This window comes from Phaenicophaeus curvirostris, chromosome 8 (genome assembly GCF_032191515.1).
Source record: "Phaenicophaeus curvirostris isolate KB17595 chromosome 8, BPBGC_Pcur_1.0, whole genome shotgun sequence".
Lineage (NCBI taxonomy): Eukaryota > Metazoa > Chordata > Aves > Cuculiformes > Cuculidae > Phaenicophaeus > Phaenicophaeus curvirostris.
The window spans coordinates 32570942-32586861 of record NC_091399.1 but is presented as its reverse complement, the minus strand read 5'-3'; the positions used below and the strand labels follow the sequence as shown (position 1 = coordinate 32586861).

General features: G+C 46.3%; 2 protein-coding genes across 2 annotated transcripts; both read left to right on the top strand.

Annotated features, from left to right (window-relative positions):
* Positions 1 to 3004: 3004 nt before the first annotated feature.
* TXNDC12 (thioredoxin domain containing 12) lies at positions 3005 to 13840 on the top strand. Its single transcript, XM_069863122.1, has 7 exons — positions 3005 to 3182; positions 5548 to 5608; positions 10961 to 11013; positions 11686 to 11759; positions 12292 to 12361; positions 12451 to 12534; positions 12992 to 13840. Exons 1-7 carry the CDS (start codon positions 3095 to 3097, stop codon positions 13069 to 13071), a joined length of 510 nt encoding a protein of 169 aa, XP_069719223.1. The 5' UTR covers positions 3005 to 3094; the 3' UTR covers positions 13072 to 13840.
* KTI12 (KTI12 chromatin associated homolog) lies at positions 8127 to 9544 on the top strand. Its single transcript, XM_069862226.1, has one exon. The coding sequence runs from the start codon at positions 8128 to 8130 to the stop codon at positions 8848 to 8850; it is 723 nt and encodes a 240-aa protein (XP_069718327.1). The 5' UTR covers position 8127; the 3' UTR covers positions 8851 to 9544.
* Positions 13841 to 15920: the final 2080 nt, after the last annotated feature.

The window sequence follows — 15920 nt, the reverse complement described above, 5'->3', positions numbered from 1 at the left end:
GCCAGCCCGCGCGCCGATTGGCGCCGCCGCGGGGGCTCATTTGCATGGCGGCGGGGGCGGGCGCGCGCGGTGCCCTCTGGGAGTTGTAGGCGGGGGGAGGAGCGTGAGTCCAGGCCGCCCTTGTTTCGTTCAACGGGGTAACAGCGGGGCGGGCGAGGTGCCCCGGTAGCGAAAACGGCGGCGAGGCGACGCTCTAAGACTCGGTATGGAGTTTAGGAAGACAGCATCTTTCATCAGGGCTGGGAAACACGGGGAAGTGATCTCCATCAGTCGTGTGCAGCCAGACAAGAGCTGGGGACAATGTATTTCCCACTTACAGGCATGTCTGTAAGTTCATGTGGTTGAAGCTGATTATCTGATATCGCTCCTCGAATCCTGTGTTCAGTTCTGGGCCCCTCACCACAAGAAGGATGTTGAGGCTCTGGAGCGAGTCCAGAGAAGAGCAACAAAGCTGGGGAAGGGGCTGGAGAGCAGGTCTTAAGAGGAACGGCTGAGAGAGCTGGGGTTGTTTAGCCTGGAGAAGAGGAGGCTGAGGGGAGACCTCATTGCTCTCTACAACTACCTGAAAGGAGGTTGTGGAGAGGAGGGAGCTGGGCTCTTCTCCCAAGTGACAGGGGACAGGACAAGAGGGAATGGCCTCAAGCTCCACCAGGGGAGGTTTAGGCTGGACATGAAGAAAAAATTCTTCACAGAAAGGGTCACTGGGCACTGGCAGAGGCTGCCCAGGGAGGTGGTTGAGTCACCTTCCCTGGAGGTGTTTAAGGCACGGGTGGACGAGGTGCTGAGGGACATGGTTTAGTGATTGATAGGAATGGTTGGACTCGATGATCCGGTGGGTCTCTTCCAACCTGGTTATTCTATGATTCTATGATCTCTAGGCTTTTTCCAACCTAATGATTCTATGATTCTATTAATCTTTCCCAGAAATCCTATGTATATTCTATTACTTTCCAAGGACTAATTTTAATGTTATTATGAACTTCACAACAGTCAAAACTCTTGCTGATTTGGATCTGGCTCCAGCCCTGCCTGACCTTGCGTTTGAGGTGGGGAAACAGAGGTGGTCACCGAAGAAGAGACATCTGTTCAGCACAGAAGACAGGATATTATCATATTGATATTGTTAATATTGTGAGAATTAATTGATAAATTTTGCTGTAGCTGGTTTGTATGTTTAATTATCTTGTAATATAAATTTGTCTTGTATCAAGAGATAATATGCAGACAATCTCCAGACACGGATGAATAACCTGAAAGAATAAACACGTTCTTAGAGTTGCAAGAATTTACTGATATGCTTAATTGTCTCGTAAGATGTAGTTGTCTTAGGTCAAAAGATAACCTGTCTTACGGCTGTGAGAATTTATTGATGTGCTTTATTGACCTGTGAGATGTAGTTGTCTTGGGTCAGGAGATAACCTAAAGGAAGTCCCCAGACGTGGTTGGATAACCAAAAGAAATTAAACATTCTTTGAGGACTTGCACAGTTCTTTGTCTAAAACTAGTCTATATGCCTACTGCTTTTGTAAGACGGCATGCCTTTTTTGGAAGGGCACTGATGCCATGAAAAGTCAATCTCAATAATCAATGCCGATTTGGTTATTAAACAGGGATTCCTTTAGTAAACGGTGCCGGGGTACACACAGGGTAATCCACCTAACGTGTCGAACTATTGAGACTGGTTACATGACTTTTATACTGGTTAAACATACACATTCATGCAGATTCCCAGAAACATGTTACATGTCCATTGTTTTTCACCCACTCTTGTATGGACATCACAGTTTCTTTGTGTCTTCAGAAGCCTCCGATGGTCTTATCTCCTTTCTCACTGTGTCCTCTTGGTGAGCTTGGTCTGTCCTTTGTTCCTGCTGCAGGACTGTCCTTTCAATGCTTGATTTATCCTTTGCTTTAACTAGTATACAAGCTAAACTCCTGTCACAATCACATCCCCTCCAACCGCAAGCTGGCCAAGATTTGATTCTTATTATTATTGCTTATTCAATCGCCCAACACAATGATCTATTCCTTCCTTCAGCATCCAATTCAGTGCTGAATTGTAAAATAAAAATATTATTGCCTTTGCTTCCAAGACTTCGTCCTTTTCAATATTCCACCAGTGAACAAGTGTTCGTCACAGTATCAAGATATTAACACACCGAACACAAGATGTTATTGTCTCCAAAGAGTGAACAGTGCCTGGTGATGTTGTGAAAAAGCCAAACTCAATAATAATGCCAATTTGATTATTAAGCCAGAATTGCTTTAATAAATAAATAATGACATCAGTCACACAGGGAGTTATTTCACCTTATGTGTGTGTCCATTGAGGCTGGTTAAAGGACTTTTATACTGATTAAACATACATATTCATATAGATTGCAGGAAACATGGGTTAAACATACATGGAACTCATTATTACATTGGTTAAAACATACATAAACCCCATTATCAACTCTATCATCCCCTCTGTATACGCATCACAGTTCCTTTGTATTTTCAGAATCCTCTTATCCACTTTATCTTATCTCCTTCCTCACTGCGGCCTCTTGGCAAGCTCAGGTTTGTTCTTTGTTTTGGCATTTTCCTCCGCTTGGAGCATCAGTCAGAGATGAGTTTAAGATACTTGATTTGTTGCTTGTTTCAACTACTAAACAAGCTAAACTCCGGTTACAATTATATTCTTGCTCACCGCAACCTGGCCAAGATTTGATTCTTATTATTCTTATTATCGCTTAAGCTAATTCATTCCCTTAATGTAATGATTTATTCCTTCTTTCACGGTAAAACATTGTCTGAAAGAAAACATGGGATCAGAGGGGTATTCTGTCTAAAGCAAACAGAATTACTTAGATGAAACTTAACTCTACATTAGCTTAAATAAAAAAATAAATCCGCTTTGTGTAACAGCAACCCCTCCTCATCCCCTCCTTCCACCCGACCCCGGCGCCGCCCACATCCGCCTCACATCACTTCCTGGGCTTGGGGAAAAAAAAAAAAAAAAAAAAAAGGAAAGGAAAAAAAAAAAAAGGAGGAAAGAAACCGCGGACTCCGCCGAGGTGCTGAGGCGCTACCCGAGCTGCCGCCCAGCACCATGAAGGCTGAGCCCGCGGCAGCCGCCATCGCCTGCCTCTGCCTGTGCCTGGGGCTGGGGCTGGCCGCCGCCCAGGGGCTCGGAAAGGGTCAGCAGAACGTTTCCTTCGGGATTTCCTCGCGATTTGCGGGCACCTGGGGCTGGGGGAGCCGGGCTGGGCTGAGGGAGGTGAGGGAGGGCGGCTTCAAGCGTGAGGGAGCGCGGCTTCAAGCGTGAGGGAGGGCGGCTTCAAGCGTGAGGGAGCGCGGCTTCAAGCGTGAGGGAGCGCGGCGCCCCGCGCTGTCCGGGCTCTCTCCAGGCGAACCCCCCAAGGGTTTCCCGTCCGAGGGGTCCCCGGTTTCGGTGGGAAGGGTCCGGCCTCTGGGACAGAGCCCTGCTCCTCGGCTGGGTGACAGCAATGCCGCCTGGGCTGCGTCCCGTCTCTTTGCTCTCGCAGCGGGTTCCTCGGGGCGCTTGCATTCAAAAGGAACCTCCGTGGTGTGCCGTAATGCTCTATAAACATTCCGAAGGTCACCACAACGTGGGGTTTAGTTTAAAGGAAGAAAAGCTTTTGAGAAGCGTTTCCTAGCTAGAACAATAAAGGGTTTTCCCTGTTTTAACATAGAATACTTTGGGTTGGAAGGGACCTTAAAGACCATCCAGTTCCAGCCCCCCTGCCATGGGCAGCGACACCTCCCACAGCCCAGGCTGCTCCCAAGCCCCATCCAACCTGGCCTTGAGCCCCTCCAGGGATGGGGCAGCCACAGCTTCCCTGGGCAACCTGGGCCAGCGCCTCACCACTCTCATGGGGAAGAAATTCCTCCTTACATCTAGTCTAAATCTGCCTCTCTCTGACCCATTGCCCCTAGTCATATCACTACCAGCCTTTGTAAGAAGTGCCTCCCCATTTTTCTTGTAGCTGCCTCGGGTACTGGAAGGTTGCTGTAAGGTCTCCTCGGAGCCTTCTTTTCTCCAGGCTGAATGACCCAAACATTCTCAGTTTGTCCTCATATGGGAGGTGCTCCAGCCCTCTGATCATCTTTGTAGTCCTCCTCTGGACCCGTTCCAACAGCTCCATATCCTTCTTATGTTGAGGATTCCAGAACTGGACACAATACTCCAGATGAGGTCTCAAAAGAGAGGAGTAGAGGGCAGGATCACCTCCCTCACCCTGCTGGCCACACTTCTTTTGATGCAGGATATGGTTGGCCTTCTGGGCTGCGAGCGCACATTGGTAGCTCATGTCGAGCTTCTCATTGACCAGCACCCCGAAGTTCTCTGCAAGGCTGTTTTCATGTTAGCCTTCAAATTAAATAGCTGGTGTGTCAATATTCTGAGTAAACATCACTTCTGCTAACCCATCTGGTTTTCGCTCCGCTGCGTTTAGCTGGTACGTGCATAGCCTTGTTTCTGAAGCTGCCTCTGCAACCGATACATGTGTGTGATCGGATACCGACAAGGCATCCCCACCTAACTGCTGGCACAGCTAAATATTTGATGTGTTGTGTCATCTGTGTTCACAGTTTTTCATATCAGGGGAGAAGATAAGGTACAATACTGTGCCAACATCCTGGATGCTGAACTAGGGTGCCACGAGGTTTTGCTAGTCCTGCTCTTGGCTTTCTTGAGCTTCTTTGCCATACTTCTCTGCTGGAGACAGTTTACTTTCCCCTACATCAGCACTAGGCAGCCTGTGGCTCCTGACCTCTGGATAGTTTCTGAAATATGCTCCCCTCAGCACCCTGGGCACTGGGGGTTGTTAACTAGTCCAGACCCTCAACCGTGGCGATGGGGCAAGCCAAGGCTCACGGTCAGCCAGCACAGCCCTGTGGTCCTGGAGCGATGAGACTGTCTTCTAGGGGATTTCCCTTACGAACATCCCCATGTCTCCTTCAGCTCAGCTCTCGTGTGGCTTTCGTCCACGTCAGCTACAGGGTCAGCCCCTGCTTTGCAGCTGTTAAATGTTTGTTAAATGTAAACTCACTCTTACCTCAGCTGCCATAACCGGATTATTTCCTGCATTGTTCAGTCACTTAATGTTCAAAAAGCTGTGTAATGGTGTTCTTTCTTATTCTTTGATGATATTCTCATCAGCAGTAATACTGGGCATAGTAATGTTAGAGCAATTAAAGATCATATGTTGGTGTAGGAATTTTTAAGTTTCACTTTAGTTTGCAGTCAGTGGGGTTTAGGAGTTCAAATGTTGACATGTTTAAGTTGTCACTAGTCAGTTAATGAGCGTTCACAGACTGAAAGAGAATGGGTAATAATCAGAAGGCTCTTCAATTTTAATATCTGTTTGGGGGGTTTGGTGTCATTTGCATATATATAAATATTCATGAGTGTGGTATGTTTTTGTTAATTAATTTCAGTGGGATTCATGAGTTAAAAATATTTTTAAGGATTGGACTGTTTCTCATGTGTGAGCTGACATGTTAAATTTTTCAGCATTTATAAACCCTTCTCTCTGGCAGGTTTTGGAGATCACATTCATTGGAGAACGCTAGAAGATGGGAAGAAAGAGGCAGCAGCCAGGTATGTTACTTAGTTTAAAGACAGGGAAGTGTTTTTAAAAACATTCACAGAGATTCTGTATCAATCCTAAATTTAACCACATAAAATTATATCTAATATATAACATGTATAATTTTTAACAAACTTGGAGGTAGTTTAGGAGACTGTTCAGATCCCTATAGCTTATTAGAGAGAAAGTACAGCGTTCTGTTAACTTTGCTGAGGCACCATCTAGCTTTAATTACTTCACTGTAATTAAACGATTGAAGTTCTAGCATGTCTTTGAAATGAGAAGAAAATTTTGAGTGTTTATCCCAGTAAAGAAATACGGATCTTAAACCCCCACCTGTGTGTTTAAGCAGCACTCAGTCTCATTGAACTGCTGATAGCTTCTGTGAAATTCAGTGTGCCTGTGTAGATGAGGTCTCAGTGTGAGATGAGAGTTTTTGTTATTATGTTATTTTACTGCCACCTGCAGAAAAGATCTGAGTGCTTCAAACTGTAGTGAACTGATTAGTAGAACCTTTTCTGGGTGAAGCTTAAACTGTAAAAAGAACACTTTCTCTGTGAAAATGTAAAAAATGACATTTTGACACTTTATTTTCCTCAACGTTTCTTCTGTTTCTAGTTGAAATGTGAGAAGAAAAATTGTACACTTACAAATTCTACTTATACTTCTAAGTTTATAACCTAGATCTGACAGTGTTCACATGAGTGGAAAGTCATGATGCCTTTCAGGTTTGCTGTTTAATTGAATTTCTGATCCAAACTGATCCATCTGGCAAGTTCCACTTGCCATATGAGATCTAGTGTAGACACCAAACTAACCCAGATGGTACAGTTCAGCAGTCTTACAAGTTTTTATAACTGGATACTTTATCACTCGTTTGATAGACCTGTGCAAAAAAATAGACACTTTCAGTATTTGCAGAAATAATTGTAGCATGACTTTACAGTAAAGCAGAGGAAGCTTTGAAACGAGACAGAGGAGGGAGGGAGAGCTGTCGAGTTTAGACAGGATGAGTGTTTCTACTCAAAACCAGCCCTGAGCAAGGGACAGCTGCAATGCACCCTTTCTGCTTTTGTTGCCATAAACACAGACCCTCTCACTGATTTGAGTTCCGCAGCATTTTGGTGCTGAGCACCTTTAGACTGTCCAGTCTGAGGACAGTCATTCACAGCAGCTGCTAGAGGTGGATTAGGTGTTCTGCCTAGGATTTATTTCTGTTCTGATCATAGGGATTGAGGTGTTTGTGGTTTTGCTGAAGGAGCATCAGTTGTGGTTTTGTCTGTACCTACTGCTGCCCTTTACTGGTAGCCTTTACATACCAGTTTTCTTGGGGAACTGGCAATATGCTCTCCGAGGTGGCCAGTTGTGTAGTTAGGGAAACCAGGCTGAAACTGCGAGCTGACCGCAGATCTCAGCCACCCAAATCCTCACTCAGAAGCAGCAGGGCGATTCCCACATCCCTGTGCCTGCTGTCTCATATTGGGGTGATTCCCCACATCCCCATGCCAGGCAGTTCCCAGTATCGGGGTGATTCCTGCATCCCCATTGCTGACGCCCCTGGTAGTGGGGCAATTCCCCACATCCCCATGCCCACAGTCTTGTATCGGGGTGCTGCATCCTTGTTGCTACATCCCTGGTGTTGGGTGATTCCCAAATCCCTAGTATCGGGGCAATTCCTGCAGTCTCGTATTGGGGTGATTCCTGCATCCCTGTTGCCACATCCCTGGTGTGGGGCGATCCCCACATCCCTGATGTAGGGGCGATTCCCTCGCTCTGGAGTGGGGCAATTCCCTCATCCCGGTGTGGGGCAATTCATCCGGGTGTGGGGCGATCCCTTCATCCCGGTGTGGGGCAATTCTCTCATCCTGGTGTGGGGCTTTCCCCTCATCCCGGTGTGGGGCGAGTCCCTCATCTCGTTATGGGGTGATTCCTGCATCCCGTTGTGGGGCGATTCCCTCATCCCGGTGTGGGGTGATCCCCGCATCCTGGTGTGGGGCTTTCCCCTCATCCCGTTGTGGGGAGATCCCTTCATCCCGGTGTGGGGTGATCCCCTCATCCCGTCGTGGGGCGATCCCTTCATCCCATTGTGGGGCGATTCCCTCATCCCGTCGTGGGGCTTTCCCCTCATCCCGGTGTGGGGCTTTCCCTTCATCCCGGTGTGGGGCGATTCCCTCATCCCGGTGTGGGGAGATCCCTTCATCCCGGTGTGGGGCGATTCCCTCATCCCGGTGTGGGGAGATCCCTTCATCCCGGTGTGGGGCGATTCCCTCATCCCGGTGTGGGGAGATCCCTTCATCCCGGTGTGGGGCGATTCCCTCATCCCGGTGTGGGGAGATCCCTTCATCCCGGTGTGGGGCGATTCCCTCATCCCGGTGTGGGGAGATCCCTTCATCCCGGTGTGGGGCGATCCCCTCGTCCCCGCGTGCGCGCACCCCGCCTGCCCGTGGCCTCCGTGCCAGTGCGCGGCGCTGTCGGGGCGCGGCGCTGCCTGCGCGGGGCGGGCGGCGGCGGGCGCGGCGGGGCCGGGGCGATGCCGCTGGTGGTTCTGTGCGGGCGGCCGGGCAGCGGCAAGAGCCGGCGCGCGGCGGAGCTGCGGGAGGCGCTGGGCGGCGCGGGGCGGGCGGCGCACGTGGTGACGGAGGCGGCGGGCGGGCGGGCGGCGCTGCGGGCCGGGGTGCAGCGGCTGCTCAACCGGCGGGACGTGGTGATCGCGGACGCGGGCAACGAGGCGCGGAGCATCCGCTACGAGCTGCACTGCGCGGCGCGGCAGGCGGGCACGGCCAGCTGCCTCCTGCTCTGCCGCGGCGGCCGCGACGGGCCCGACCTGCCGCCCTTCGAGGCTCCCGACCCCCGCGACCGCTGGGACCGCCCGCTGCTGGCCCTGCGGGAGGACGAGCCGCTGCCGCTCGACGCCGTCCGAGCCGCCCTCTTCGAGAGCGACGCGCCCGCCCCGCGCCGCTCCACCCGCCCGCAGCCCCTGCGCTCCGGGGCCTTCCTGCACGGCCTCGACCGCCTCACCCAGGACGTGCTGGCGGCCGTGCTGGCGGCGCAGCGGGACGGGGCGCTGCCCGGGGAGCCGCTGCCCGTGCCCGGCGTCCCCGAGGGGCTGGTGCTCAGCCGCCACGTCGGCCTGGCCGAGCTGAGCCGCCTGCGCAGGCAGTTCATCAGCTACGCCAAGATGCAGCCCGGAGAGGAGAACCTGCCCCAGCTGGCCAGCATGTTCGTGCAGTACCTGAGCCGCAGCATCCAGTGAGATCGGGCGCGGTGGCGGATGCGGAGCTCAGGGACCGCCGCTCGCACGTCACATCATCTGCTTGGGGAAGCTGTGGCTGCTCCATCCCTGGAGGTGCTCAAGGCCAGGCTGGATGGCGTCTTGAGCAGCCTGGTCTAGTAGGACACGTCCGTGCCCGTGACACAGGGGTTGGAACTGGATCGTCTTTAAGGTCCCTTCAACCCAAACCACTCTGTGACTCTGTGCTTCTATGCTGATTCTGTGATTTCTTGGTAGTGGCTCTGGAACGATGGACACCACGTCCGCAAGCCGTATTGCAAAGAGAGTCTGTAGGGATGCTCTTCCCTCACCCCCGCGCTTTCCCTGCTCTCATCTTTCAAAGAAGGGAGCTTGGAGACCTAAACCCCAGTAATCAAACAGCGTCTGAACAAGAAAGCCCCAAGGGTGGCAACTGTAAGGAAAACTTCTTCCCTCCGTGTTGGCACGTGTGCACCTTGAATAAGAAAATTGTTTTTCCAAGGCTCCTCCCATATAATGTCAAACTGCAAAAGAAACTTCAGGTCCAGAACTGGAACAGGCTGTGGTTTTTAGGATGTGGTTTCAAAGTATCCCGCTGAACCCAAGAGGTAGATTTGCAAACTGTGCAACGAAAGGGTGCTGGCCTAGCAAACTCAGACCTCTGTGTCAGATTTAACAATAAAAAGTGTGCCTTAAACTGAGTAAAGTCTTAATTTACTGCTGGACTGTTTATCGAAATAAATTACTATGGCTTTTCTCTGCAAGGTCATCATTATACAACTTTAGAAACACTAACTGTTTAAGAATGCGTGCTGTCATAGGACGAACGAGCTAAAATTACATTCTGGGTGAAATTCTCCCATAAAGGGGTACAAACTGTGATGAGTAACTTCATTTTGCGCTTTGTTTCAACTAACTTCAGTCTTTGCCGTACTGTGTACATAGTTTATTAAAATTTTTCACTTTCTGGTGGTTGCTTCATCCCTCGCTTTAATAAACTGTGGATTTGGGTTTTAATGTCATGTGTAGTGCTAGCTGGGAGGAGATGGTGAAGCGGGGCAGGAAGGGTTCAGCTGTAGCAGCTGTTTATCTGACGTACCAGGTGCTAGAGGGACTTCCGCGCTGCACAACTGAGAAATGACTACAAAAATGTTTTGATGTAAATAAATTTGTTTTCCCGGTCAAAGTAGAGAGAATAAAACTGAGGAAATACATTCAGTATCTCTAAAATGTCTTTGAGTTCTCACAGGTACTTTGGTATTTTGGGGCTGCGAGTACTTTCGTTTAAAATCTGCTTTAAAAAATCTCTCAGCTCAAAAAGAAGTATGTTGTAGTACTGATTACCAGATGATTGAACTGGTCTGACATGAAGCACTTGTCTTTGATGGTAAGAACAAAGTGTATTTTCCAGACCTAAATCAGCCTTTCCTCAAGAAGTGCTGGACTGTATGGAAACAATGAAAAAAAAATGTGTTTTTTTCATCATTAGGGAAAGGGCGCTGATGCAATACAGGCTTTAATAGGGAAATGTGTATTCTTGCTCCTTACTACCGAGTCCTATGTAAAGAAGATAATAACATTGCTTAGTTTTAAATGGCAAACTTCATTTTAAACAGCTCTAAATGTTTATTGCTTCCTCTCCACCCTTACCTGGTTCTGGAGGCAATAACTGGGATTAATAATTAAGCAGAGATTCTCTTTCGTCTCTATCTACAGCTAAAGAAAAACATGTACTTCAGTTCTGCTAGTGATTAACCTAGTTGGCATCGTGTGCGAAGTTGTTTTCCAGTAAAAAAACGCATGACCAGTTTTGTATCTGAGCAAATATAAACTGATAAGAGCAGACCTTCCAAAGAGAAATTCTCCTTTACAAGAATATTTCTTGGCTGGCAGTTCTAACAAATTATTATTATATGTATTCTAAGACTGGGAAAACTTTATGCAAGATGAATACAGAATCTCTTGAATACAGCAGAATCTCTTTACATCTCCTTATCTGTTACATTTAGCCTTTGTAGAAGTTTTGACTGTTAAAAGGTACATGTAATAGCATTTGGTTTAGAGGCTTAACTGTATGGTTTCTTTGACAGTTTTCTTTTTGTTTTTTTTTCAGTGGTTTGCCTCTCATGGTTATCATCCACAAGTCTTGGTGTGGAGCTTGCAAAGGTAAGTGCATTTAATACTAGAGCTCACTGAAATTTCTAATGAACAAATAGACAAATCGTGTAACCTTGAGAAGCATGAACTTTACATTCAAAATGCAGCTAACAGTATTTGTGTTTCATTTAGAGGGGTATAATATTGTTCCAATTTACCTCTTAGCACTGCCCAAAGCCAGCCCTGCCTAAATGCCAGCAGAGTAACAGCTGTAATACTGCACTTCGGTGCTGGCTGCAGTTTCTTCTGCACTTTGGTATAAAAAACAGAACAGAATTCATGATCTTCAAGAATTAAGGGTAAATGGCCTTACTTTCAGCTGGTGGTTCTTCGAAGGTGAGGCTTTGTCTCTTCCAGTATCACAAGCAAACAGAGCATAATGGCTGAGCTTAAAGTATGAGCTAGTTGAGGGAGAACTTGTGGTTTACACCAAGCTTTTTGCTTCTGTTCCATCGGTTCAAATATGACTGCGTATGTCTGTTGGTCAGGCCTTATCATGTGGCTGCTCATCAAGGATTGCTTCAGATACCTGCTGTTCTCAGCCTGACTGAAAGGGTTGGATACATGCATTCCATTTACTCACTGCTTGTTGAAAAGTACCGGTTTGATGCTGACCTGAAAACCTGAAATAATTTCCATTGTCTTTACACACCCCTTTATTTCCCTTTCCTCCCTAATTAGCTTTAAAGCCAAAGTTTGCTGAATCCAAGGAGATCTCTGAACTTGCCCACAATTTTGTTATGGTCAACCTCGAGGTAAGCTGCCCTCTGATTTGTATCCATGTTGCAGCCTAGTAATAAAGCATTTGGAATCTTACTTAACTAATTGCATCCTGTTTTGTGTACATTCTAAACCCTGCACTCCTGGATAGGTAGGTATTCAGGATTGATTGATTGATATAGCTGATTGTTTTAAAAGAAATTTTCTTCAGGCCAGTTATTTTAATTGTGCTTGTAAACCTAGCTTTCTAGCACTGTGTCTTTAACAACCTGTGTTTTGTATGTATATTTTTGCTCATTATCTCATGACATATCAAACATTCCTACACAACAGAGGAGAATTTAATGCAAATTAAACAGAAAAAAAATGATTATTTTCACAAGTACTTGTTTAGGTAAAAATAACTTTGAGAGTGGAAGATACTCCAGTTAACTAGAGTCTTTTCAAGATTTAAATTGCTCAGGATAAATGGAATTTGAAGGCAGTAGATTGTATCTTTAAAATGAGTGCTGTGTTTTGTTAGATACCTTGCTAATACGTTCCCTCTCTTCTCTCTTGCTGTGGTAGGATGATGAAGAGCCAAAGGATGAAGCCTTTAGTCCTGATGGAGGTTATATTCCCAGAATCCTTTTCATGGGTAGGGCATCCACAGCTGTTGTATCCACTCACAGGACTGTATTCTTATTGTTATCATCTAAATTTCCTGTTTGGTTTCTTGTTTCACAGACCCCAGTGGAAAAGTCCACCCAGAGATCATAAATGAGAAAGGAAACCCCAGCTACAAGTATTTCTATACCAATGCGGATCAAGGTATGTGCAGAGTAGTTTGAAATGCATTTCTGGTGAGCTGAAACTCTAAGTATGTCCTGAGTGAAGGACGCACCTTCACTTTTGAGTGTAGAAAAATGATGACACTTCACAGCTTAACTGGTAGTTGTTAGATACAAGGTGAGTGAGTAGTTCTCGTGTGCTTTGAGGAACTATGTTCAGAACCATGATTCACCTTAATACCCGCTGTGGTGTCTATAGGACCTAAACTGTCTCTCCATTTGTGGTACAGGAAATCATGCAATTCATGTCATTCAGCTACAAATATTTGGGAAAAGGCGACAGGACTGTTGGTGTTTGTTTTGGGTTTTTTTTTCACAGGTTAATTTGCAGAGGTACATCCTGTAACAGTGTTATTTTAAAACACTTTAATTGCCAGGATACCTTGATGTTTTCATCTTGAGATTAATAGTTGTTGTCTCTCTGTCTAATCTTTCAGTTGTCCAAGGGATGAAGGAGGCCCAGGAGAAGCTCACAGGTGATGCTTTCAAACAAAAACACCTGGGAGATGAACTATAATGAATATACTGAATGATGCTTCTCCATCACTTCAAAACCCTAAAAGGAAATGATTAAACAGACCAAGAATGTAGATGCATTGGAGGGATGTAATTCTCCGGTCAACAATGTTAGGTTAAACCCTGTTTGGAGTTCACACACATGCATCAATTACAGTGTTATCTCCTCCTCTGCCTGGCAGCTTGTACCTTAATGGTTATTTGCAACTAGGTAATGTGCAAACACATCAGTTTTTGTATTTGAGCAACCACTAATATTTGTTGTTAAAAGGGAGGTACATAGGACAAATCATTACTTTGAGGACAAACGGTGTGATTGGCATAACTAGAAGTAGCCAACATTTTGATGTTCAGTTGGGATTGGATCCCTTTTTTCACACTGGTATTATGTGATCCCATTGTTTTTACTGGGGATCTCTATGAATGGGGCATGTGCCTGGGCCAGGTGTTTTCTAGACATCCCAAACCATGAATTCTGCCACTAAGCCAAGTAGATAAGTTTCATGAATGTCCAAGTAGCATGTGAAATTACTAGCTCTGCAAACATATTTCTGTGTAAAACTCTGTGATTCATCTTTATTCGCCTTTGGGCAGAAATCTAACTTCTTCCTTGTGCACTCACCTTTTGTTTTATCAAGTGAGGGTGGGTTATGTTGAAGCTTTACGGGGTTTCCCCTTTTATTCTTTGAATGTTTTTTGGCGAATGCCTTGTCATCACATTGTACTGTATTTTTGTACCAGGGTGAAAAATTAAACCTTTTTAAACATAAGCATGCAGACAGTGTTTTGTGGTAAAGGGCATAGCTTTCCATTCTTAAGGATGGGGGAATATATTTTTGTTTATGTTGCAGTGGTTATTACTGTTGAATGTCACAGCTGAAGAATGTTTCTCCTTTTTATAATTAAAAGACAGCAGTTGTTTTTCCACGTAATTACAGTTCAGCCATGCTATGTTACCTGTATTTTTGTGGGCAGAGTGATACCTAGTGTTAATCTACTGGAACTGGAAATGGAGAGGGGAAAAAGAAGTCTCTCTTGGTCTGCTGGTAACCCTTTTCCTAACGCAGCCCAGGATGCTGTTGGCTGCCTTTGCCACAAGGGCGCATTGCTGGCTCACGCTCAGCTTGTTTTCTACCTGGGCTCCCACATCCTCTGCAAAGCTGCTTTCCAGGCTTTCAGCCCCCAGCCTGTACTGGTGCACGGTTGTTCCTACCCAGGTGAAGCACTTTGCATTTCCCTTTCTTGAACTGCCTGACAGCCCTCCCTGCCCATTTCTCCATCCTTGTTGGGGTCCTTCTGAATGGCAGCACGGCCCTCTGGTTATCACCTGCTCTCCTCAGTTTTGTGTTATCTGCCCATGTGCTGAGAGTGGACTGTGTCCATTCATCCAGGTTGTTAATGAGGATATTAGAGAATCGCCCCAGGGTACTGCACTAATGACCAGCCCCTTTCAGCCCAGCAGCTCTGTCAGTGATCCATCCACTTCACTGCCCATTTATTTAGGTTGTACTTCATCAGTGTGTCTGTGAGGATGCTGTGGGAGAGAAGCAGTGTCAGAAGCCTTACTAAAGCCTAAATAACACCTACTGCTCACCCCTCACCCACCAGTTACCTAAAGGAAAAAGTCCTGCCCAAAAGGCACTAGCCATAAATTCCCGTAGTAAACAGAGAGATAATTTTCTACAGATAATTTCTGAAGAGCTATCTGAGAACATTAGTTGGGGAAAAAATTTTATATACAATAAACCTGGCTTGTCTACCGAGTCCATTTTTACTGTTCAGTAGTAGTATGAATTTTATTCTCCCAACCAATCTGCCTTTAAGGGATTTTAGACGTCCAAACTCAATTAGGTACTAAAAGACAAGGACTCAGTGGAAATGATGGGGTTATTGCACATTACAATTACCCTGCTTAGCTACTAGAAGTTATTCTACAGGTTTTATCCCCCGCTTCTCTTGAAAATCATCTAATAAATTAACCGTGAAATTGAACTTGGCAACTATTCTCAAGTTGTATCAGCCTTCAGAGTACATAAGTCTATTTAAGTCCTGAAAATAGGTTTGTGTCTTGCAAAATTGTCTTTTTTTTCCTGTCTGTGTCAGCTGGCCTAATAAAAAGGTCCTGTGGATGCTCCTTATTTCATGTATAGCCTTAAATTGACATGACTATAAAAAAACAGCTATAGTTTTATTTTACTTGCCACCAGGGGGAGGGCTCTGCTTGTTCATCTGGGATGATTCAACAAGTAATAGTTAAAAAAACAGTCTCTGATGCAAAATAGCAGGGCGCACCTCTGTGATTTTCCAGGCATGCTTTTGCAGGAGCTCTGCCCTTGCCTTATCTCTGCAGTGAAACTCTAGCCTGTGAGGTGTATGTCATTCATCTCAAAGCCTTCCTTTGCAAAATGTTCCAATGTCAGAAACAACATGGCCTCAAAATAATTTTTAAAAGTTCTCCAACTAGAAAGATCTCCCTTTAGTGGCAGGTGCAGGAAATGTGCTTCATCCTTTACATTGAAAATTATTCTCCTCCGCCTCTTCTCTGATGCATCTCCTCTCATTCAGCACCTTCAGCCTTCCAGACCTGCTACTTCCAAAGGAAAAAATGCTCCATAATCCTTTTCTCTGTGTTACTTGGCTGCCTCATTTCTCTCTGATCCTTTCTTCCCCTTTGTATGTTCAGACTTGGTGAGCTGGTACAGCTTCCCCACCCTTCCTTCTACTTAGCCTTTTCTAGACCGTGCTTTTGTCCTTTGCTGCAAGATGGAGCTTGGTGCTTGCTGGCCTGCGTGGGGTTTAGCTGGGGTCTCAGTAGAATATGATGTGTGTGCTGCCACAGCCTGATTCCTA